Consider the following 24,303-nt stretch of genomic DNA (forward strand, 5'->3'; position numbering starts at 1 on the left):
ATTTGGCAGCAAGCTCCCAGTGAGTGCTCTCCTTTTTTTTTTTTTTTAAATGTACACAGCAAAGAAATATGCACAAAAGAGCTTGCACAGGCACTGAAAGCTGTCAACTGTGATTTCCTCTTCCTATCGAGTATCAAATTAACACATTTGCACTAGCCATCACCCACTGATGTCGTAATCTTTCGCTTGGAACAAAAAAATCTTCATAGTGTGAATTAATGGGGGCTGTGCAGGACATGACCTGTTTAAATGTTCATTATGTAAATTATAGTAAAAGGATTTTTGTTGGAAGACACTAAATAAAATAGTGGCACTTTTAGTGGAGAAACGGATAAAAGCAGAGAAACCCTGACGTCACGGTGGCTGTCTGATGTACGCTGAAGGTGACACAGGGTGGGTGGTGTTGGGATGATGGAACTCGACATTTTAAAGTCAAAAACACGCTGTGACAAATCAGTAAAAGATCTGCGAGGGGGCAGTAATGACACTAAAGACATGCTGCAACTATGAGTACCCTTTTTTAAAAAAACAAAAATAGAAATGAAAGTATAAAAAGTGTCAAATGAAAACATGGTGTTGGAGCTCACGTGTCACAAAGTGAGGGGGTTTGACATTTCAGTGACTCTGTCATAATGGGTTTTGTTTCTAAAGACTTGCTGCGTATTAAACCTCTGAAGGCTTCAGACATGAGCTTGGAAACAAAGTTTGATGGCTTTCATTCTTATTCACATTCTCATTGCTTGTTAACAAGCGATTCATATGGAAATTTGACAACTTAATTATATAGCAAACAAATATCGCTCACCCTCCACTGGTTTCACTGGTTTCTGTCTAACCAACAGAAAGTCTACTCCCTTAATAAGAATAGATATCAGTGGAGGCGGTTTTAATGGCTTTTCAAAACACAGAGGTCTTGCTTTGCAATTAGTTTTGAATAGTTGTCTCTTCTCCCTAAATTTCGTTTCAACTGGGGGAGCAAGATAAAGAAATGTTCTATCAAAACGGAGTTGTGTTTGTTGTTGTGTAGTGAGGTACGGGCCACCCAGGATATAGGAGGTGTATACAGTACTATAGCACACAGCAGAGGGGAAAACATTAGTCATTTGATAAATGAGGCTGTTTGAATATTTAGTGCCAGTCTCTGTCTATGCTCTGCTTTCCCGCGGCAGATAATTTTGGCAGTTAAGCATTGATTTCCCTTACACAGCAGAAGCAAGGGTTTGGATCATTACCCTCCCTTCATAAACCTTCTTGTGCCTCTGTTTATTAGTGACGGGGAGGAGCAGTGGGCTTACAGGCATGCACGGCCATCACTTCCCCAACCCCCCCCCCTCCCCCAAACGCCCTTAAAGTGGCAAAACAGTCTTTTCAGCCCAGAGACTGTCCTGTTTTTATTGCTGCCAGTTATTGCTTTACAATAGAGTTTTACAACCTATTAAACTGAATCTGTTTTTCCAAGTTATGTTGAATAAAAGGTTCTATGCAGTATTTCACTTTTCTTGAGAAAACAGACATTTCTGATGTGGTCACGTAGTGATGGCACTGAGACACTGTTCAGCATCTGAGGGAAGAAAACTGACAGCAGCTGCTCTGGTGAGTGACTGCAGGTTGAAGGTTGACTGATTATGCAGACACTCCACCGAGACAGTGCCGTGCTGAAGGTTATTTTGACCAGTGCTGCTGAAGGAGGGGTTCATGTCAATTTTATTTGGATAGCTCTTAATCACAGCAACACTCTCAAAGGGCTCACTGGCACACATTACTCTGCACAGGTGGACAAAGAAAAAAAAAAAAAAATGGGAAAAAAATAGGGGAAGAAACCAATGATCTCACTAGAAGGCACATCTTTCCAAAATTGAAGTGCCACGGGGCACTGAAATTTTTTCCCCATCTGGATGTGTCTTTCAGTTCCAAGATTGCTTCTATTGTCTCTTGCTTCTTGTATCATTATGCTAAAATCACCCAAGACTGAACCGGTTATAACTGCATATGGGGGGTGAAACATGTGGTTAATACAACGCAAAAGGCCCGAGGACATTTCGATATAATGAGTTTTGATGATTATAGATGGATATAATAAGATTTGCTCTGCAGATTGCTTTGCATTAGGCTTTAAATTGGCCTCACCTTTTGAAACCTTTTGGGCAGTTTACACCAACATTTAATTCTGCATCTCAAAAGCAGATTGTATGTGGTGATGCCTTTACCACCTGCTGTTAATCTGTACAGTTTCCAGTGTCAGCGCTGATGTGATCATGAGCAAGTCCAACTGAAACAATCAATTATATCATCAGTGACTGCACCGTTCCACCTCTCCCTGGTGTGCTAAGATGATTATGACCACTCTTAAAACTGCATTTTAGAGACAACTTCATTATTTTTAAAGTGGTTCGAACATCCATTAGACAACTGGCACGCTAAACATAATTTCACGATTATCGCAAATGAATCTGTTCGAAATGTACCTTAAAGGGAGATTTGTCAAGTATTTAATGCTCTTATCAACATGGGAGTGGAGCAAATATGCTTGCTTTATGCAAGTATATGTATATATTTATTATTGGAAATCAATTAAGAACACAAAACAACACAAATATTGTCCAGAAACTCTCACAGGTACTGCATTTAGCATACAAAAAATATGCTCAAATCATAACATGGCAAACTCAAGCCCAACAGGCAACAACAGATGTCAGTGTGTCAGTGTGCTGACTTGACTATGACTTGCCTCAAACTGCATGTGATTATCATAAAGTGGGCATGTCTGTAAAGGGGAGACTCGTGGGTACCCATAGAACCCATTTACATTCACATATCTTGAAGTCAGAGTTCAGGGGGACCCCTTTGAAAATGCCCAAGCCAAAATTTAATGTAACTTGGAGCGTTTTTTGGGTTCGACAGCCTAACATGGCTTGGTTGGTACCAATTGATTCCCCAGATTTTCTAGTCTTATATGATACCAGTATCTTCACTCTAGCTTTAAGACTAAGCCCGCTACAACCTCTGGAAGACAGAATATCTTGACATATCTACTTGACGTCTGTGTATCGGTAAAATATCGCCAAGCAAAATGTCGCGATACTATGCTGTATTGATTTTACCCCCACCCCTATTGAATAGCAATTAATCCTCAGTGTGTCCTGGGTGTATTTAGACCTGTATTTCTATTTGATCAAGTGCTATCAGATTGTATTCTGATCTGGTGTGATGTTAATACCAGATTTTTTATTTGACGTGTAACCTGTACAAAGAATGATATGAGGATCAGGTAGCTCTGTAGAAACACTTTGAATCCCAGTAATTGTTGCTTTGATTCGGGATTTAATGTCGACATTTCTTATCTTCGCCCGTAATAGTTTCCAGTATCTCGTCCACCTCAGCTGGTTGGTCTTGACCTTTCCCCCTTTTCATTTCATTTAGTTTTGTTGTAAAATGCTCTGCCCAGTGGCCCTGTCAACCCATTTCTCAGCTTTACTGATGCTACCTAGATAGTGATTTATTATATATTTGTGAAACAAGAAATAAATGTTATGTTTATATTGCCTTTAAAACCAATCAACAGCTTTTACTTGCAGTAATTACGAGATCAGTAGAGACTGTTTAGGGAACACTGTGTCTTTTTCATTACTTCTAGGTGGTGACAGCTCAAGGATTAAGACTGCTCTCTGGAACAGTAAGCAGCTGTTTATATCATAAAACTTGAAATGTTCTGTGGTTCCTCTTCAAATTGTACACAAGCCACACTTGAGTCAGATTCTGAAGTGATCATTTTTCTCTTGTGTTTGAGGATGAAATGACGGAGAAGACCCAAAAGGGAGAAAAGGGAGATGAGGTAAATATTTTCCCTCATTATTATTTCCCAGTGAAGACAATTTAACCATAAGAAAGTCAGTATTTCAGTCAGTTTTCATTGCATCCAGTATTTGACAACACAGCGTGAAAACATGTTTCCATTTCTTATGTAATATCAAACAATTTCGGAAAGATTATGAAAGAGCAATTGAACATCACCTGCTGTTCAGATGATTTCAATGTCGTCTTTGGCCCTGTTCACACCGGGCATTAACGTGCGTCTTGGGTGATCCGATCACAAGGGGACAGCTCTAAGTGCGTCAGGTCATGTCTTGCATCAGGATGTGTAACATGCGTCTCGAGTGACCACTTGTGATCGGATCTCACTTCCCCACTCTATATGCATATATATGCATACATATATGAACACGTACATCATTTTGCAAAGACCAAATGCATTGTTGTTTTTAACAACACGTTGTGGACAAAGCCACCTTAAGGCTGGCCCACACTAAAGAATTTTTCAAATCTTAACAGATGTTGAAAATGTGAGAGACCCCACACATAACAACATGTTATGTTACATTTTACAGTTTTGTTCCTATAGTGTGTGGTGAGCAACAATTTGGACAAAAGATCACAACACACACTAACAGATTCAGTCATGAGTCCCGATTCTCAAAACCGGAGATCTCGCAAAATCTCTCTTGACATTAGTGTAAACAAACATGGCGGACGACGTTGAGACACGTTAAATAAAAACTTGTGTTGTTGTCACAAATCAATAAGGTGGTCCTCCATTTCAGTTGTCCATCTTACTTCTACTTTATGCTTCACGTTTTCCATTAGCTCATGCATTAGCCACGGCCGTAATGATGGCGGTTGTTGTCCTTCCTACTTCAGACAGCTAGGTTCCCAATTGGCTATCGTTCTCTCCCACGTCACCGCATCATCGGCTGTCCTCAGGGCTCCCCACACATAACAGGAGATCCGATCACAAATATTTGAATCTGGGCTTTGCTGATGATTGCTGGGAGGGGGGAATCAAGCCCAAAATCAGCTTGATTCTTGTGTAGTGTGTGCCCGGCATTACACAATTTGAGATTTTGCCCATTGTTGTTGCCTGTCGTCGCACTTTAATATAACGGCATTGGCGAATGAATGAGTACATACTTCCGCTTACACAGATGACGTTAGTTGAGTAGGCGGTCCTTATTGTGGCCCAGGACACATTTGCGTACACACTGCTGAAAGAATGTGGCCATATTCGGCCCAGACACCCCAGAATATGGTCCGAGCGATCGGATCTCAATGCGTCCTCAATGCATCTTGAGTGCATTCACACCTGTACTTGGAGCTGTCCACTTGTGGTCGGATCACCCAAGACTCATGTAAATGCCAGATGTGAACAGGGCCTTTGTGCTCCGCAGAGGTGGAGCACAAAATAAATTGGCGTACAATTATTGTTTGGACCTCAAAACAACAGACGCATCCACAAAGGCCACCGATGCAGCAAACATCAAAAGACTGTCAGCTTAATGAAAAAGAAAAAAGAAATTACATGTAAAGACACAAGAATCTGCATGAAATTAATTTACTGAATTATATCGGGCATATAAAAACCAAACACTCAGCATAGCAAAAACTGTTCCGTATCTCAGAGGTAATTTTTTGTGTGAGAAAGTTACTGCTTTGATTGTATTCACATTCTCAGAGCAAAGAGGCAAACTTAGCAAAGGAAACACTGTTCTTAACCTTCACACAATATGAAAGATAACTTCATGAAGATCCTTGAGGACATTGTTTTAAACCTAACCCCAGTCAGCAGGAGGAATGGCTTACATGACTATTTCTTTTATGCACGTCTTGAGAAATGATGGTTGTCTAACTCCTGTACTTTCTATAGGGGGAGAGAGGAACTCAAGGAGCGCAAGGCTTCAAGGTAACTTGTTGAAAGACTTGGCATTTGCACTAGAACTTCAGCATCAATATCCACTGCCAACAAAATAAGGCACCAAAGTCTTTTATGTCCATTGAGTAGCACTCTGTGTTGCCTTCCACGATGTCAGTGCAACAGCGGTCAGAGCAGCGTAGGGCTGTAAGGAGTTGATCAAAGCCCTTTTTATTGTAGAAAATATTCTTTCTTTGACATACAGTAAGTCCTGCACTCGACAGTAGCACTACAACATGCCAGAGATTAGAGATATCCATTTGGGTGTTCTTGAGCTGTTGTCAGAGAGCCTAAAATTTCTACTGACAAACCACAGTAATTCTCTTCCAGTTGTGACTAAAGAGGACCTTTCTGTTGTGCCTCTCCAGTCTTTTGTATTTATTGAATTCAGATATTCTACTGTGACAAGCCTAACGTTTTTCTCCTCCATTTTCCTGCCTCCATCATACCTCTCACTCACCCTTTGTTGGTGCTGTAACAGGGATACATCGGGCCGTCAGGACTCAAGGGAGATCAAGGACCAGAGGTGAGTCTTTGTATTTATTTCGTGTCAGCTGTGCCACTTACAGCAGGTCAAACGGAGACACAAACCTGCTGAACATAAACAGCAGTGAGACAAAGGTTTCAATTCTTTTGGGTCTTTAACAAAACTGGAAGAAAACAATCCCTTAAATTTTTATCTTTTAAGAGTTGGACTTTATCTTAGATAATTTGATGTTGTTACTTGGAAAACTTGATCATAATCATAATTGCATATTACACTTTTAACACATTTATGTTTACATAAGTATTGTAAATGCATTCACTGTAAACCAACTCATTGAAATGATTTGAACTGAACTCTTGACTCTTCTAATTGAGGATACTTGAGAACTCCGTTCATGGAAATATTATAAAATTCATGATAATGCAGATACCTTTTTATCCCAAACATGAAAATGGGTATATAGATAGCAGCCAGATACTGATGCTTGTATACTCCTTTTCTCAGTTGTTGTCATTCGACATGAGCTCAGTTTCCATGGTAATGTGTGGATCGTTCAGTTTACACAAAGACAATAATGAGTCGAAAAGGGGAACGCATATAAAGAGCTTATCTGGAATAACAGCATAACCAGGATATAAGCTCGTATATGAAATAACATGTGCGTGCAAACCTACTGCTGCTCAGTCAGGATGATGTCCTCGGCATACAGTAATTGCCGTGAAACCACCACGGTTTATTAAAAAAGGTAGCAGGGGCTGCACTTAAACAACACTGCTATTTGAAAAACTCTGGAAAGTCGTGTCCACAGTGTTGCTGGCTGGGCTGTATTATTTGAAAGCCCAGGCAATTCTGTCACCAAACAAAGGGAGAAAATAGCCCAAAGTATTGGTTTTCCTTTGTGTTTTGCCAGGGCAAGCAAGGCCTGCCTGGACCCACTGGACTCCCAGGACTCCCAGGCGAGCCAGTAAGTATATTGGCGCTAGACACCAGCACTTCATGTCAAGCCTTCCTTCCTTTCTTTCATTGCCTTATCTGTCACCTTGCCATATCCTCTACTCTCTAAGTCAGCCTGCCAAAATGAAAGAGAGAGATAAACAGATAAACCTCAACAGGCAGGGACAGAGAGGAAGTAGGGAGAAAAGTCCAGAATTTTTACACAGACGATCAGTAATCAAATTTAAGAATTAATTAGTGGAAAGAGGCAAATCTAAGCGCTTTATGCTAGGAACGGAGGCAGAGGCTCAATCTGTTCTCCACACCTGCTTCGGTAATGAGCATCTGTCTTTACTCAAAAGCAGGGAGGGAAAAGAGGCATTTCATAAATCCTGGCTAAGGGAAATTATGTTGGAACACGGCAGCCCGCTGAAGCAGTGAGGAGGAGGAGATAAATGTGTGTGAGGAGATGAAGGCCTGGTGATAGATGTGTCTCTTTTCACCACTATTTACAGGGCTCGCCAGGGGAGTCAGGGGTGCTTGGGAGAGATGGCCTAAAAGGAGAAAAGGTAGGTAAACTTCAAATCAAGTTTTCACCTCAAAGAGAAATATGACGCTATGATGTTTTATCACACGTTGAACATGCTAGACAACTTGTGAAGACACCTTTCAGATTACTCGCTCTGCATGCCATTCTCAATCACGTTGTAACTTTGTGTTCTCAACTCTGACGCCTCGGAGTACTCTGTTATTTGTACACAAATTCTCTTCTCGGAGTAGGATTTGTTCCAAACGCCGTGCTGAAAGTGTGCGCGGTTGACATGCATATTTGATGGTGTTTGTCACATGTCAAAATAAAGAAAAGCTGCACCCAAGACTCCCCGCCCACTTGAGTCACTCTGTTACACTCAAGGGCAGAGAAATGAAACCTCAAGAGCTGAAGCCTCCTACATCCATTCACATTTATAATCCTCCTTTGTCATATTTGCTGTGCTGACATTACTTCTGATCCAAGAGGCAGCTCCGGTTGAACATTCGTGTAGTCTATAAATACATGTGAATAAAAACAAACAGTGTCTGTATGCTAAATGTGAAGCTGGAGCCAGAAGACAGTAGCTTAGCATAAAGACTGGGAGCAGGGGGCCTAGCTCTAGCCAAGCTCTGTGGAGAAAGAAATCTGCCTAACAGGCTCTGTTCTTTTCATAGGCACAGCGGCGCTTTGAGCTAAATGCAAACGTAATGCTCACAGTGACTATGCTAATATGCTGATTTTTAGGAGATAATGTTTATGTTCATCATCAAAGTTTAGCCTGTTTGTGTGCTAATATTCGCTAATTAACACTAAAGGCATAACACAGCTGAGACTATAATGGGAATGATGTTGGCTTTTCAGGCATTTGATCATAAACTGAAGTATTGGGCAAATTGAAATTTTGCCCTCATGATGCAGCGACAGAAAAACTCATCACCAAAGCCAGTAGGATTCATCCTACATCCCATGGTGGACCAAACGACCGATCCGCAATTTCAAGTCGATCTGATTAAATCTGTAGGAGAAGTTCGTTAAAGTACACGGCCTATAAAATGCGAAAATAGCACATTGAATTCAAAATGGCTGACTTCCTGTTGAGTTTTGGGCATACCTCCAAGAGGCTTTTTTGTGCGTCTCCACATCTTACATTTCCCTGCCAAATTTCATATATGTAGGTGAAACCGGAGCGAGGGGCTCAATTTTTCCAATTTTCTAGGGGGCCCTAGCAAGCCATTTTGCAACACCCAAGCCCAAGACCCTTAAAATCTAAATTTTTTCACCGCTTCTGGTAAGTGTGCCAAGTTTAACAACCTTTGGGGCATGGCAAAGGCCTCAAAAAGGCGATTCATTAGAGATAAGAGAAAAATAAAAATAATAATCCTTACAGTTTCAATAGGGCCTTCGCTGGCCCGACGTTGTCGGTGCTCTGGCCCTAACTAATTTTTCATTAGTGTATAATCACCTGAAACTAAGAATCGTTGTGACACGGAGACCGCCTGAGTATATCTTTATAAATTGTATCATAAATGGTGTATTTTATTCAAATTTACAGTTACAATTGGAGTAAAGACTAGGAGAAGACACTCGATTGCATTATTATCCATGGGATCTTGGTTATAATGGTGGTACGTTTGAAATTTAGATTATATACCATATTGTATCTCCATTTACTCTGGAATGGTAATAGAAATAGGTTTACTTACAATGGATTCATAATCCTTAGCTTCTTACCTTTCAAAGAAAGGAGACGAGATATATGCTTAATTGTATCCATGACAAGAGTCACCAAATATATTTGAGTCAGGAAATACAACGCAGACGCTGCTGTTTCTGCCTTGTGGACAGCAATTTCCAACCAACAAACTTCATGGTTTTGTAAGAGTCCATGCAGCACCGAAAGCTGCCCCCTCTACAGTAACAAACAATGTTAATGTTTATGCCTATTGATGTGCAAAATGATCCTGGTAAATGGCTGCTTCACCCTCCAGACTCTTCCTTGTTCACCTCCCTATGTGTGATACAGCATTTCCTTTGCATTGTTGAGATGACAGAGCCAGTCTAACATTTTGTTTGTGGAGAAACTGGTGAATACTGTCTGTGCTTCTGTTTTTTAGGGGGACTCTGGTGGAGCGATGGGACCACCGGGACCTAAGGGTGAGCCTGGAGGTGGATATATGGTGGGTACCATATCAAGTTTAGACAGAGTCACTTTCATCTGACCTTGTTGGCTTCAGCCCTCGAGTCACAGGACGGAAAAGTAGAAACTGTGTAGAACAGCAAAACAACAATACAACAGAAGTTCACAAAGCATAGATCATCTGCACACAGCTGGAACAGCAGCAGGCATGGTACATCAAACTAGCTCCTCTAGCTGCCATGACATTATGGAGATGCAATGCCATTAAGTAATCCACCATTGGATAACCCCAGTCTGGGTAATCACCTATCCTCCCACTTTGGAGCTTATAGCTGTTGAAGCACTCTCTTTTATGGACATGGCTTTGCATATAGAAATGTTCATTATAGCATCCCCAAAAAGGTGGCACATGTGCAGCCGCGGCATCAGTCCTGGTTGAAGGCGCTCGCACTCCTCAATCACCGGCAAGTGCTCCATGGCTTTAAACAATCATGTTTGTTTGTGTGTGGAAACACTGAAGTGAACATTAGGCCCGACAGCAGACGTACTCATCAAGCAAGGGGGTAATGTGTTCAGTTGAACGGAGTAATAAGGGAAAGATTGCATTCAGGCAGAAGTATTTAAACCTCTTTAATGTACTCCAGCAACGTGAAAATCGGAGCGGCGGGATTGGAGGAGAGGGTTATATATGTGTGTACAAGTGTCAAGGGGAGATGTTTACAGCAGGTCAATGACCTCTTATGTCGTTACATAGTTCAAAAGCTAAACAAAGAGAGCTGTCTATTGTTTGGAGCAGACGTCCTTCTGCATAAACCCTGATAGTCTTTTACGAACGTCATTTTCTGTTTGGAGGAAAATGGATTCTCAACATTTTATGGTCTTTGTTATGTAAGACAAAGAAAGGGAAAAGGCAGTAAACAGAAGTTAATGCAAATGGTCTGAGGGTCTTTAATGAGTCAGCCTGCTCAAGTAGTTAATGCCACTTTATTGATTTTGCCTTTAAATGAATAATGAGCAATTTGCGTTTCTTTTGACTTTTATTATTTGCATAGATTAGCAATCTCCCTCTACTCTCAAGTACTGATATAAAGGATTTGTTTCAGTGGAGTGCCAATGCATAATGCTAATGGAACTTTTTTTTTCCAAAAAGAAAATGCAGTCAAAGGATCATATTATATTAGTCTCAAAAAGTTTTGCACATCTCAAACTTTTAGGTTTTTATGTTTTAGAGTGGATTGGTACATTTCTCCCTAAAACTGTAGAATTGCTGTTCGTTCAAATCCAACCTCTGTGCATTTAATTTACATTGTGCAATGTAGGACTTGTTACACTAATACATGCTGACCACAGAAATCAATGTCTCATCAGAACTGTACAGTAAATAATGCTTACAGTGGCCTCGATTCCAATCAAGGTTTTTCTCTGTGGTACGGCATTATCAGTCTGCCTCCGTACACAGAAACTATTAAAAATGTTGTGAACGGTATTGAACATGAGCTCATAATGCGACGCTGTGTTCAAGTCAAGTCAATTTTATTTATATAACCCAGTATCACAAATCACAAATCTGCCTCAGGGGGCTTTACTGTACAGCATACGACACCCTCTGTCCTTTATGATCCTCACAGATGATTAGGAAAAATGAACCCCCCAAAAAAAACTTTTAACAGGGAAAAAATGGAAGAAACCTCAGGATGGACAGATGTGCAATAGATGTTCAGACTGCACTGTTGGGTGTAGCTCGTACAGATTCAATATCCCTGTTTTCAGCAGTAGAAGAGCTTTTTATGGCTGCACCTCGGGTCTCAAAGTGAATTGCTGATGAATGTGCATTGAAACCCTATCCTGATGTCTTCTTCCTGTTGTTTTATAGGGCGATGGGTTGTCTCTAAGCAGAGGGTCTCGTGGGCCCAAGGTAGGAAGCTCTGTGGTGGTGAAGCATCACCAACACAACCATCTATGCTGCTCACTATGTTATCTTCTGCTGATACATCAGTTTATTTATTAATGGCAACTACAGTATGTATGTTTTACGTTAATACTGTTAAAAGGAAAAACAAAAAGGGTGGGTTGATATTGGGAGTACACTAAGCCCCCAGGAAGTGCGCCAGTCTTTCATAGTGGCTAAACGGCGGTACTGCAACTTCCGTGTCCGTCACATAGACTTACATTGGGAAAGAGACGTCTGTAACTCAGCGAATAATTTTTTTTGAGGTGAATCTTCCCAGTACGAACACCTAAATAGACATACACACCTACGGGCAATTTTTGGAGTCAACAATTAACCTAACCTGCATGTCTTTGGACTGTGGGAGGAAGCCGGAGAACACCCACATTAACACAGGGAGAACATGCCCCAAGCCGGATTCAAACCTACGACCCTCTTGCTGCGTGGCGACAGTGCTAACAACTGCACCGACCATTAAAACCTGCCTTAATGAAGAGATATGTTTAATAAATGCATTTAGGTGGAATTAACACGCTCTTGTTTTTTTTCTCTCATCAGTAAAACAAACTGAATGTACGCTAGCCTTTCATATAAGATTCAATGTTAAAAGAACAATACGAACATTCAGGCTCCCTCATGTGCCTCAAAGATGTTCTGCAGATATAAATGTTAAATAAAAGACTATGGAAGAAATTCTGCAAATGCCCTAATGAAATCTCCTGCGACCCACCTGTGGGTCCCGACCCAGTCTTTGTGAATGCCTGGTTTAGACCTCTTTGCTTGCTTGCTAACTAGGTTTCACGAAATCAAAATGCGCTCACGTACTGTATGTACATACTTTAAGACTGTAGTAGAGAGTTCAGGGTTTTGTGATGATATCATGCTGAGTTTGTTTGCAGATTTGCTAAATAATGCACTAAAGATGCCCCAATTATCAAAGGTATAATGGTACATTTGAACGTCCTGTGTATCGCAGTTCAAATGAAATACATAATGAACATGTGCATGCCATTGGCCTTGAACCCAGTTGTGTTTCTTACCCTTATAGGCAAAAACATAAAGGGAAAATGAGCTCTGGCAGAGTTTGAATAGTTAATGACTGTAATCATGCAGTGCAGTAGCTCTACACTCATCACTAACATCCCACTGACTGCTCCCTTGTATTTCTCTCAGGGTGAGAGAGGTGTCCCGGGATTGCCAGGAGACCACGGTGACAAAGGCGAATCTGGAGAGAGCATCATAGGCTCGCCTGTGAGTATGATGTTGTATTGATTGCTCTGTGTCTCCCACATTCATTATTTAGTTCAAACTACGATACCTCCAGATTCTAGTCTTTAGGCATCTGAAGAACGAGATCCTCTTTGAATATCATTTCATTAAATGAACTCTCAGATGAAAACGCTGGTCATTACTGTGAGGTGCTGGCGCGTTGCACTCTGCCTTCATCATATACGCTCCTCACCGCTAGTTTGAACCTCACACAGATTTGATTGTGAGTGAGTCTGCTTTCATTTTTGAAGCACAGGATTGTTGGAGACAGACAATCAATAGAGCAAAAGGTGTCTAACACAATCCCTTTATTGGATCCCGGGTGCCAGAGGGCAGGTAGTGTTAACAAGATGTGTGATGTGTTCTCAGGGCCGCATGGGACCCCAAGGAAAGTCGGGAACGGAGGTATGTGGAAAATCAACAACACACAAACAACATGTTCGAAGTTTATTTTTTACAGGTCGTTCAGCTCATTGATGTCGTGACTAGCAGCATCGATGAGTGATTATTTTACAATCCAAATAACTTTCTGCACTGTTTATCAGTTGTTATCCGGTTGTATAACGCAGATTGGTAAAATCATCGAGTATCTGTGTGTTTTTCAGGGCCCTCGTGGACACCCAGGTTTATCGGGCCCTCCTGGATCTTCTGGAAGAGAGGTGAGTGAGATCAGTCTGTGCTTCCACTCTTATTCACTCCCTCACTCATCTGCAAGATAAAAGGCGGCTGAAATGTATCACGGCTCCTGGACACAAATCCCCACCAGCTGAGATGGGTGTGAAAGCAGAGTTATAGCCTTTGCATGTCGGCTGTCACAGCCAGGAGGATTATTAACTCTTCTCTTTGTCTCAATTAAAGGGCTCCCCTGGTAGGCCAGGCCCCCCGGGTCCTGCTGGACCCCCAGGTGAACCAGTAAGTGAGAAAATCTCATTTTTGCTTTCTGCAGTTCAGCATCACTGATCTTCAGTGAGAACTACTTCGCTAAACTTAAAGTTAAAGTCATTGTTCACAGTGCAGCTCCAGTTTTTAAGATAATTAACAGCCAGTCCTGCTGTTCACTAACCAACATCACTCTCAGGAAAATGTTGCTGTTTACGACTAAATTGGCAGCACCCTGTTGTTAGCACATGTTTTTATCTCTTTCTTGTCTTTTCATGTGTTTCAAATAAGCAACATTTAGTTGTGATAGCTGTAGTGTGAGTACAATACGAGTGCTGTCGCCGCCGCTGCATCAAAGCCTTGTAAATTTTAACTTATATATATTCATGTGTTGTAAAGACCCATGAAACCCATTTATTGTCCATTTTTATGTTTTTCAAAAGATATATGGGCTGCAATTCAAAATGTTTTCCTCAGCTCCAGAGAACAACACTGTTTTGAAGATGTGAGGACTCTGTCTTCCAGCAACAAAGTTATTAAACTGTTTCCTCAAGCGTTACAGATAAAAACAGAAAATGAAACACCGGAATGAAAAATTTGTTAAAAAATGTTCACATTCCTTAAAGGCATATAAGATGCTCTCAGAAATTGATGTTTGGAGCAATTTAGCAGATGCAGTTGCACTGAACAAACAACAGCACAATATTTCCAAAACATGAAAGATTTGTCAGCTCTGAAATTACAACTGTGGCAATGTTTCATGGATTTCTCTTTTTCTTTTTCCTTTGACAGACTGCCCTGCCAATTGTTGGAGACATGGGTGCATTACTCAAGGTATTTTATCTTCATAGTTAATGATAATTACAGTTTTTCCACAAACAATAACATGCAAAGGGATGCCCGGCTTAGTAGTTAAATGATCAATATCTGTTCATTTCAAAGGGTACTTTTTTTACTCATGTATGGATGCTATCAGTTTAGAGAGAAAGCCCTCGAGTGCCTCCATCAGGATGACTGGGAGAAGTATGTGTAGAAAAGACATTCAAATACTCTCAAACTCATTCAACACAGGTGCACAGTCAAGCCATACTGTATGACAACATGTTTAATAAAGCCTGTTAATTAAACATAGCTAGTTAACATACTCAGTTTTGGAAAAAAATGATGGCAATGTAGCAATTTTCCTCCCACCAATTTCATAGTTTATTTCATAGCAGTCAATTTCTCAGCTGTCAATAATAGTGTGTTTCTCTTTGCTTGAGGATGCTGCATGCCAGACGCAAAAAAAACGATATACTGTTCCTACTGTTCATAAGGAGATGACTATGCAGCATGATGAGAATACTGCACCAATCCGTCTTAATGGGGCAGCAGTCAGGTGTCAGATGTGGAAAATGAGGTTATATCACTCATTGTGTTTGCCCTATTATAATTAAAGGATAGATTTGGTCATTTTCAACCTGGACCCTATTTTCCCATGTTTTCGTGTGTAAGTGACTAATGGGGACAACACTTTTTGAAATTGGTCCAGTATTGAGGGTGAACGCTGTAACCGGCAGCCGTGAAACAAGCTGCAAGGGCAAGTGAGCAACGTCAATGTAACGTTATGTTCACCAAAAGTGCTTGTTTTTACCACTGACAGGCTCAGGTTATTATAAGTGTCTGACAACATTATGGAAAGGACCCTACAGAGAAATAAAACGTTTTTCTTACCTTTTGCTTGATCCGGTTTGATTGTTATTGTGTCGAAGTCCTGCTCAAGGAGAAGTCTCGTTGTGAAATCATCGATTTCAAAGACCTCATCCACATAGTCAAAATCATCTAAATATTCAGCCATGACATTTGAAATATTTTTAGATGGTTCTAAGCTAAGCTTTCACACAACAAACTCTGCCCCACTGGCCCTCACGTTTCCACCATCGATGTATTCCACCGTTGTCTTCCGCCAACACGTCACCTCACCAGATTTCAGAACGAGACTTCTCCTTGAGCGAGACTCTTTCCATAATGTCAGACACTTATAATAACAATCAGAGCCTGTCATGGCAAAAATAAGCACTTTTAGTGGACGTAAATGACGGTGCCAGCTTGCCCCAATAGGATTACATTGCAGCCTGTGAGCAGCTAGATAAATAGATAGATAGATAGATAGATTGATAGATAGGTAGGTAGATAGGTAGGTAGATAGATAGATAGATAGATAGATAGATAGGTAGGTAGGTAGGTAGGTAGGTAGGTAGGTAGGTAGGTAGGTAGGTAGGTAGGTAGATAGATAGATAGATAGATAGATAGATAGATAGATAGATAGATAGATAGATAGATGTACTTTAATGATCAAAAACACACACCGGGAGCTGCTGCAACAGGCTGCCAACTAGCACGGCGACATCTTGAAAAGAGCTGGGGAGAGCAGCTGTCATCTGCAGCGCTCTCCCTCAACACTGGACCAATCTCAGACATTGTTGTTAGTGTTAGTCAGTTAGACACAAAAACGTGAGAAAATAGGGCCCAGGTTGAAAAATACTAAAGTTACCCTTTAAATTAGCTTAACAATCTGTCTGATGTACAGATAAAACATTAACCCGTGCAGATAAAAGATAGAAATACTAAATTATCGTGTGACCATAACTCCATGACGGCGTATATGTTTATCATTAAATTCATCAAAAGAAAAGGATGATTGTTTTTGTTATGGCATGTCTAAATCGATTAGTATAGATGGCATATCAAATGTGGCAGCACAGCATGGCCTCTTGTGTATTGGTTCATAGTAAGTGAGTTTGATCAACCACGGTGAAACCTGGGATGCACCACTGCTTCAAACATACTATTCTATGTATTTCAGATTCAAGCAAAAACCCAAATAAGCCCATGAGAATAGTGCTCACTTCTCTTACTTCTGAAATGCTTTTATTTAATTTCCTCTGGTAGATTTCCCTTGTCACTTAAACCTTCACCTCCAATTACCTAACGTTAAAGCGTCTGGTAAGAATCCTAAACGCTCCTACCAAAGATTTGAAAGAAGTCCCTAAAATACACCAGTCTTCTTTCCATAGTCTGTACCATCTTTATTCTCTCACTTTGAAAGGCTATTGCCCCTAATTTTTCCATCAATCACTGACCAAACGCAGAATTTGCACTGGGACCACGAGGCCAAACGTAATGTGAAACACTTTTCAGCCTTCAGCTTTTATTACCTGAGATCCTTTTTGTGGCTGTTACCTTTCATAATGGCCACTTCCATCAAAGTCCATGCAAATTACCAGTTTGTTCTTTTTTTTTCTCCTTTTGATTGAAGCAACTTAGTCACCTTAATTAACAATGTTACCTGCAGGACAGCACTTAGCTAAATAATAACTTCTAATATGTAATGCATGTCAACTCTGAAAATTAATATAATGCCATCATATGACTAATCATTGATAGATAAAACCAAACGCCAGAAGTATTATAATGTTCTGTCACCTCTCAGTGTCAACTTATTTTATCCATTAAGTGCTCTCTCAGCTTCTGTTTAATGCCTTCATCACAGTTGCTTAGTGACGCTTCAATTAGTGCTTCCAACACATTGATGACACATACAAAAATGACTAAACATATTCAACTCAGTTATTTGTTTCTTTTCATTCATATACTCAATAATAGCATGCGCTCCTTATTTTGTTTTAGTAGGGCTGTCAAAGTTAAAGCAATAATAATGCGTTAACGCAAATGTGTTTTAACACCACTAATTTCTCTAACGCATTGACGCAACTTGCAATTTTTAGGTGGTAGCGGGCTCAGTTTTAAAGCTAGAGTGAAGATACTGTTCACATACATGTCATACTAGCTTGTTGTGAAGAACACTAAATAACGCTCCAAACTAACGTTACATTTTGGTGAGGAAAAACTGTCGTGGACATTTTCAAAGGCGTCCCTTGACCTCTAACCTCAAGATATGTGAATGAAAATGGGTTCTATGGGTACCCACGAGTCTCCCCTTTACAGACATGCCCACTTTATGATAATCACATGCAGTTTTGGGCAAGTCATAGTCAAGTCAACACACTGACACACTGACAGCTGTTGTTGCCTGTTGGGCTTGAGTTTGCCATGTTATGATTAAACCATATTTTGTATGCTAAATGCAGTACCTGCGAGGGTTTCTGGACAATATTTGTCATTGTTTTGTGTTGTTAATTGATTTCCAATAATAAATATATACATACATTTGCATAAAGAAATCACACTCTCATGTTGATAAGAGTATTAAATACTTAAAAAATCTCCCTTTAAGGTGCATTTTGAACAGATACAAAATGTGTGATTAATCACAATTAAGCATGTACAGACTATTTCCCATTTTCAGCTTCTTTTCAATGCTGCTTTTTAATGGTGCATTACACCCGTTTCTACCGCCTCCCATCAACTCAGAGCTCCTAGCTATTTCCTGGAAGGTGCAGTGCCTATATCTAGACTGGACCGGGGACAATGATATTTAAGATTCTCACCTAAATGTCACAGTCAATGAGTTTGACAAAGTTCACCACTCACCTAGATGAGAGACACTCGTGGTGGGTTCACATTATTCCGCTCTGCAGACATTTAGAGAACACTTTGTGTCAGTTGAGGTCTTGTCCTCCACCCGGGGGATGTGACATAATAAAGGGCGAAAATGCAGTGCTCCAGCTCAACTTGATGAAATCTTATCTGTGCCACCACTTTTGCTTCCTGCGGTGCCGGCGCTGGCAGAACGCCTGCAGTGTGTGCCAGACGAGAGCCCCGGGGCTTCCTGGGCAGAAGGGAGAGAAGGGGTCCTATGGAGAGCAAGGAGTAGAAGGCCTGGTGGGAGAAAAGGTATGAGTAACTCGTCAGCGTGCCAGGCAATTTGGAACAGATGCTGTGAACATGTTAATCTAACCGTGATGCTTTGCATTACATGACACTTAAATTAAATTTAAATTGACTCTTGGGGTTGCTTATCACTTTGAGAGTGCTTACACCCATATGCATTGTGTACGTCTATCCTAAACAGGGGGATCCAGGTGTAAGAGGTCCCATGGGTAACCCTGGGAAAGAAGGCCCAAAGGTAGGCAAGCAAATATCAGTAATTGTTTGTGTGGATCTAAACGATCTACTCAGATTCACAGCATGAATTTGTAACACTAATTATATGATATTGTGTATTGAAACGTGTGTTTAATCTAATGCATAGAGGCTATGTTGACATACTCTTTTCGTAAATAGCCTTTTGGATTATCTCTGGAAGCCTAACCAGCTGTTCTACGACTCATATTATTCTGTACACTTCTCATATGCTCGCTGCAGGAGTTGTTGCTATGGATACCGTGTTGTACCACAGTGAAACAGGCTAGGCAATTTCAAGTCGTGTGCTGTGAGATGGGAAGAGACATTTTTGAAGTTTACACCCATCAGCCTTTAGTTTTAGGCCCTTTCATGTTTTGGTGAAAAACACTTTTTGCCTCCCTCATTGGTTCTGCCTCCCCGCAGGGAGTAAAAGGAGAGAGAGGGTTCCCAGGCCCCACTGGAGATAAAGGTGACGAGGTGAGTGAGAAAAGTTGAATCTAAACAAATTAATCCGGTAGTTATCTAACCATCCGGAAGTCACTGTGACATTGAGCGGTAGGTTTTTCAAAAGAATGTAAATATATTGTAATGTCTGCCACATCTTAAAGCCCGTCTACTCTGAAAGTCTGCTTTCAAAAGAAGCTATCAAAAGCCATCCACAGTGCTGTGTGCGCACCATGCCCTATCTTTTGCACTCCGAGGAGCTACTTTATAAAGAGCCTGCCCTGCATGTGTGTGTGTGCTAATTAAAAAACAAGGCACTCTTTAGAGGAGCTGAGAAGCATCTCATAGGTCAACCTTCAGCATTGAACTGCAATGGCAGGAGCTTTTTCGCTAAAAGGCAGACTTGTTTCTAGATTTTATAGGCTCAATAAAAACATGTTTTATATCCCCTGTTGAAGTTTTTTTTTCCCCCTTTCAATGATACAAGAAATCATTGAGAGAAACACAGGCAATGCCATCTGTAAAATACAAGCAACAGTACAAAGTTGGCACACTGGAATGTTTCACAGCTTCTGTATATTCAAAGATAAGAAAATGTGAACATAATCCCAGCAGTCATTGCAGTGACTCCTCAATACAGTACAGTAGCAAGCTCTATGTGCTGTATTAATTCGTCTGTGATTGTTGTTACTAATGGATTCCTAGAAAGCTGTTCCAGGCATCAAGAAATTGGATCATTAAATTACATTTTACTCCTTAGTCTGTAGTGAAGTGGCAGTAATACAGCAGGCCCACAACATCTATTTCGCCATATATGGAAATATTACAATAGACTGACTGTAATAATTGTTTTACTTTGCACACATGAGGACCCATTTGTAAAATTGTGAGCTGCTTGGTGTTCACATTGATGTACCTTTTTCAAATACAAGTCAACATCCTGAACAGGCGTGAGGCACAAACAGTATAGAGTACAGAGTATAGAGCTCTTGAGCTCTCAGTTTGCACATTGGAATGAGTTCTCCTACCGCTGTATTTCTCCTTAATGTTTCTGTTGCTGTAAAATATGAATGTAAATATTCTTGAGACGTTATTTTAAGAAAATGGTGATCACTTTGTCTCCTCCAGGGGACTTCAGGAGTACCGGGACTTCCTGGTGTGACCGGTCGTACGGGGGCCCCGGTAAGAGGAACTGTTATTCACATGCTCTGATATTATACAGAATCTCTGTCATTATTTCATAAAACAAAGTACCTTTTTATGGTTACTTTATCTCGACATGTGTGAGTCTTTTTTTTTCTGAGGTCATTGCTTAAAACAGGATGCTGTTCTGCTTGCAGGGGCTTTTGGGTAGACCTGGTCCGATGGGTCAACAAGGAGGAAAAGGAGACAGAGTAAGGTGTTTTACCATTTAAGCATTTATCTATATAATGTAGGTAGAGTATATGTCTTCCTGTGCTTTATATACAGTATACTAGGGCTGTCCCGAAAACCATTTTTTGGGCTTCGAAGCTTCGGTGAGAAATATTCGAAGGTATTCGGCGCAGTGCAGCAGGCTGACATGTTGTCTCATGTCTGTCTCCATCTCCGCCGTTTAAGTGCTGCTACCACACTACTGTACACACAAGCACCTCTACACACAACAAACAGTGATATTCGTCTGAGAATAACTAATAATAATTAATGTTGAATATGAATAATGAATAATGTTGTGGGATTGTTCCTTTTTTCATGGGCTGTTTTGGGGTTTGTACTGTATTATTACATATTTATATCTATATATATATAGATATATATATGGCTCAGAGGGTAGAACAGGTTGTCCACCAATCGGAAGGTCGGTGGTTCGATCCCCGGCTGCTCTGGGTCACATGTCGATGTGTCCTTGAGCAAGACACTTAACCCCAAAATTGCTCCCGAAGGCATAGCCATCGGTGTGAGAATGAGTATTTAAATTAGATCCTGATGGGATTGGCACTTTAGTGGCCTCTGTATGAATGTGTGTGTGAATGGGTGAATACTGACATGTAGTGTAAAGCGCTTTGAGTGGTCGGAAGACTAGAAAAGCACAATATAAACGCAAGTCCATTTACCATTTACCATTTATCAAGGCAATGATCGAAGCTTTGAAGCATTTGGGTCAGCCCTACAGTATATAGTGGATGAATGTGTACACTACAGTATATGACTTACTTATAACTCTATGTTTGCTCATTTGCATGCAAAGTATTCAGATATGACACCATGACTCAAATTAATAAATATAAAAGTAATAAATAAATGGTTTTGACAGGGAGTCTAAATAACATTTCTGCATGTTTTTTCCCCTTAACATTTAGTTTTATCATACATTTTGAAGAGAAATTGTTGTTGTTGTTTTTTTAAACTGAATAATTCAAAGCTTTTTATTTATGCTATATGCATCAAAGTGTAAGAAACCAGTTTTTTTAAAGGAATCTTTTTTTCTCAGAGTTGGCAAATGAGATGGGAATGCATTAGCATGGGACTGTGCTTGATAAACATTTCCATTTTCACAGACACCTTTAACAATCCCTCTGGTTTGTGTTTGGCAGGGAGGGGAAGGACCCCCGGGCAGACAAGGGCTTCCAGGGCCTCCGGTAAGTTCCTAAAGCCTCAACGAGAGCCAGATGGTAATAATAACAGGTTCAATGACGTCCAACATGTAAGCTTAAATACATTTTATTGTTATATTGTTACTCAAACTCACCTTATTTGTTCTTAAGGTTACAGACTTTAAGCCATCTATTGAACACAGTCGGCACGTTGAAAACATTTAATCATCTGGCTTTTCTCAGCGCTATCCAAAGAACTTATTTTCCCATGATCCAGTGGAGGTCAGAGCCAAAACCTTACCTTGGCGTCTTCCTCCTACAGAAATGACCGTCAGTGCACTTATATTGTGCTCACTCTAACAGTATTTAGTGTCGCAAGAAAAACATAACTGACAAACAAGCACACATATGATGAAATTGTGGCGACCTGCTCACTGGCATTGAATCATGCTCGTACCCTTTAAAAGGCCAGTGAGTAAGCACTTCCAAAGGCAAATCTATAATTCATCAGCCGTCCCCTTGAACCTGCCGTGCTCCCCCCCACCCCTCCTCCCACACCCTGGTCTCATAAACTGCAGTCTGGGAGGACAGGGGATGGCTCAGTGGCCTGAAAAGGGCACAGGCATCCGCTTGCTTCTAAATGAGAACCTTGACTCCTTCTACATTTACAATAGCTGTCCTCTACCAATCTATCATGGGAAAAACATTATTTTATGGCCTAATACTACCCAAGAAGACTAGATTACCTAGTTCTCATAGCCGGATCTCTTTTAATCGCTGTGCTCTTTTGTATTTCTGAAATACTCTCGTTTTGTGAATTACCACTGGCTCAAGGATTATTAAATCCACTGTTCTCTGTTTTTCCTCCTCTTTTCACGTCTCACTCTCTCGCACGCTCTTTCCCTCTCTTTGTGTAATCACCAAATGAGCTATTGATCTCTCTCATGTAGCTTTTAAGGGTTTAACAGTGTATAACTGCTCCAGACCTACTGTACAGTTTTTCTGTAAAGACCCTTGGTGCCTAAAACACACAGAGCAGTGAGGATAGTCTCAGAGAGGAGATTTACTGTTGATTGTGTTTCAGGGTGTACCCAGTGTGGAGGGCAACGGGATGAGCAGTCTGTACAAGCTGCAGGTAAAGACTTTTCAAGTGACTCAACTTGGCGATAATGTCATCGTGATCCATTGTCATAGCGCCTTCAATCATAAAAGACAAGAATCTATGCTTGTGGTTAATATGTGTTTGACCCACATTGTAAAATATATAGTCCTAACATTTAAAACAATGTCTTTTCAGAGTGGCGGAGCTATTTTAGGACCCCCTGGAGCTCCCGGTGCTCCGGTAAGCATAATCATTGTTATGCCTGAAGCAAATCCTTTACAGTGCGCTGTGGAGAAACACCAGCACACAGGCACGTTGGTACTGTATGAGCCGCAGAACCTAGGAGAGCTGAATAACAAATAACCTGTCCAGCCCTCCAGTGTTATCTCGGCTACTGAGGCCCTATCACAGTCAATCATGTTCATCAAGAGCTGGTGGTTGGTGAAGACCAAGAGGCTTCCTGACTCTCAAACAGGTGTTTCTGACCCGCCGCAGGACACACAACACCGTTGATATGTTAAATGGACTTCAGTCGCGCCCAAGTGACCCGATTTGCTTATCAGCTCCCCCCCTGCTCCGCCTTATCAGACCGCTTCTAATCTTGTCCAGTCTCCTTGGAGACATTCATTCACAGGCCCTGCAGGGATCCATCCACCAACACTAAAGGTGGTGACAAAAAAGGCGACACTCCAATATCCCCAGTGGACAATGCACATGAACCACAGCTCAATCTCGAGGATGCTTCTCCCTCCCTCTCACTGCATCCATCACAGCCCCAACAGACCAATTAGAGAGCATCCTCATCAGTGTTAAGAGGGACAAGAGGACAAATATATGCAATTCATTCAATTTGTTTTCTTGTCTGTAACTGCTTTGACATAAGGACTTAAGGTCTACTCGTCTGAATCATCTTAACTTTGGGGAAGGATTTATTCAATATTTGTTTGCTGTGAGTAACAAGCCCATATGAAGGTGAAATATTTCAGTCAATAACAGTGTGAATACTACCAGGGAAAAGCAGGTTTAGACATCCAGCTCAGTTGAATATGTCATTGTGTTTAAGGACCCTACAAGCTTAAAAAAAATCTTGTTATTTTTAATGAGAAAAAATGCTTTACTGAAAATGTACCAATGTTTGTAAAGCATGTGTGATAACCAAACTGGATTATATGATCCTGATCATTTCAAA

At 40.8% G+C, this 24,303-nt stretch overlaps 1 protein-coding gene across 1 annotated transcript in view; it reads left to right on the forward strand.

Annotated features, from left to right (window-relative positions):
* The window catches only part of LOC119495806 (collagen alpha-1(XIX) chain), a 111,196-nt gene that overhangs the window by 71,327 nt on the left and 15,566 nt on the right, over window positions 1-24,303 (forward strand). The window contains exons 21-41 of the mRNA XM_037782617.1: window positions 3,635-3,673; window positions 3,788-3,832; window positions 5,699-5,734; window positions 6,225-6,269; window positions 7,141-7,194; window positions 7,679-7,732; window positions 9,810-9,872; window positions 11,706-11,747; window positions 12,954-13,031; window positions 13,419-13,454; window positions 13,655-13,708; window positions 13,908-13,961; window positions 14,721-14,762; window positions 18,660-18,764; window positions 18,943-18,996; window positions 19,419-19,472; window positions 20,568-20,621; window positions 20,780-20,833; window positions 22,013-22,057; window positions 23,097-23,147; window positions 23,310-23,354. Coding sequence (XP_037638545.1) covers window positions 3,635-3,673; window positions 3,788-3,832; window positions 5,699-5,734; window positions 6,225-6,269; window positions 7,141-7,194; window positions 7,679-7,732; window positions 9,810-9,872; window positions 11,706-11,747; window positions 12,954-13,031; window positions 13,419-13,454; window positions 13,655-13,708; window positions 13,908-13,961; window positions 14,721-14,762; window positions 18,660-18,764; window positions 18,943-18,996; window positions 19,419-19,472; window positions 20,568-20,621; window positions 20,780-20,833; window positions 22,013-22,057; window positions 23,097-23,147; window positions 23,310-23,354 — 1,104 coding nt within the window. The remainder of the gene's footprint in view (window positions 1-3,634; window positions 3,674-3,787; window positions 3,833-5,698; window positions 5,735-6,224; window positions 6,270-7,140; window positions 7,195-7,678; window positions 7,733-9,809; window positions 9,873-11,705; window positions 11,748-12,953; window positions 13,032-13,418; window positions 13,455-13,654; window positions 13,709-13,907; window positions 13,962-14,720; window positions 14,763-18,659; window positions 18,765-18,942; window positions 18,997-19,418; window positions 19,473-20,567; window positions 20,622-20,779; window positions 20,834-22,012; window positions 22,058-23,096; window positions 23,148-23,309; window positions 23,355-24,303) is intronic.

The sequence above is a fragment of the Sebastes umbrosus genome, chromosome 10 (assembly GCF_015220745.1).
Source record: "Sebastes umbrosus isolate fSebUmb1 chromosome 10, fSebUmb1.pri, whole genome shotgun sequence".
In the NCBI taxonomy this organism is placed as follows: Eukaryota; Metazoa; Chordata; class Actinopteri; order Perciformes; family Sebastidae; genus Sebastes; species Sebastes umbrosus.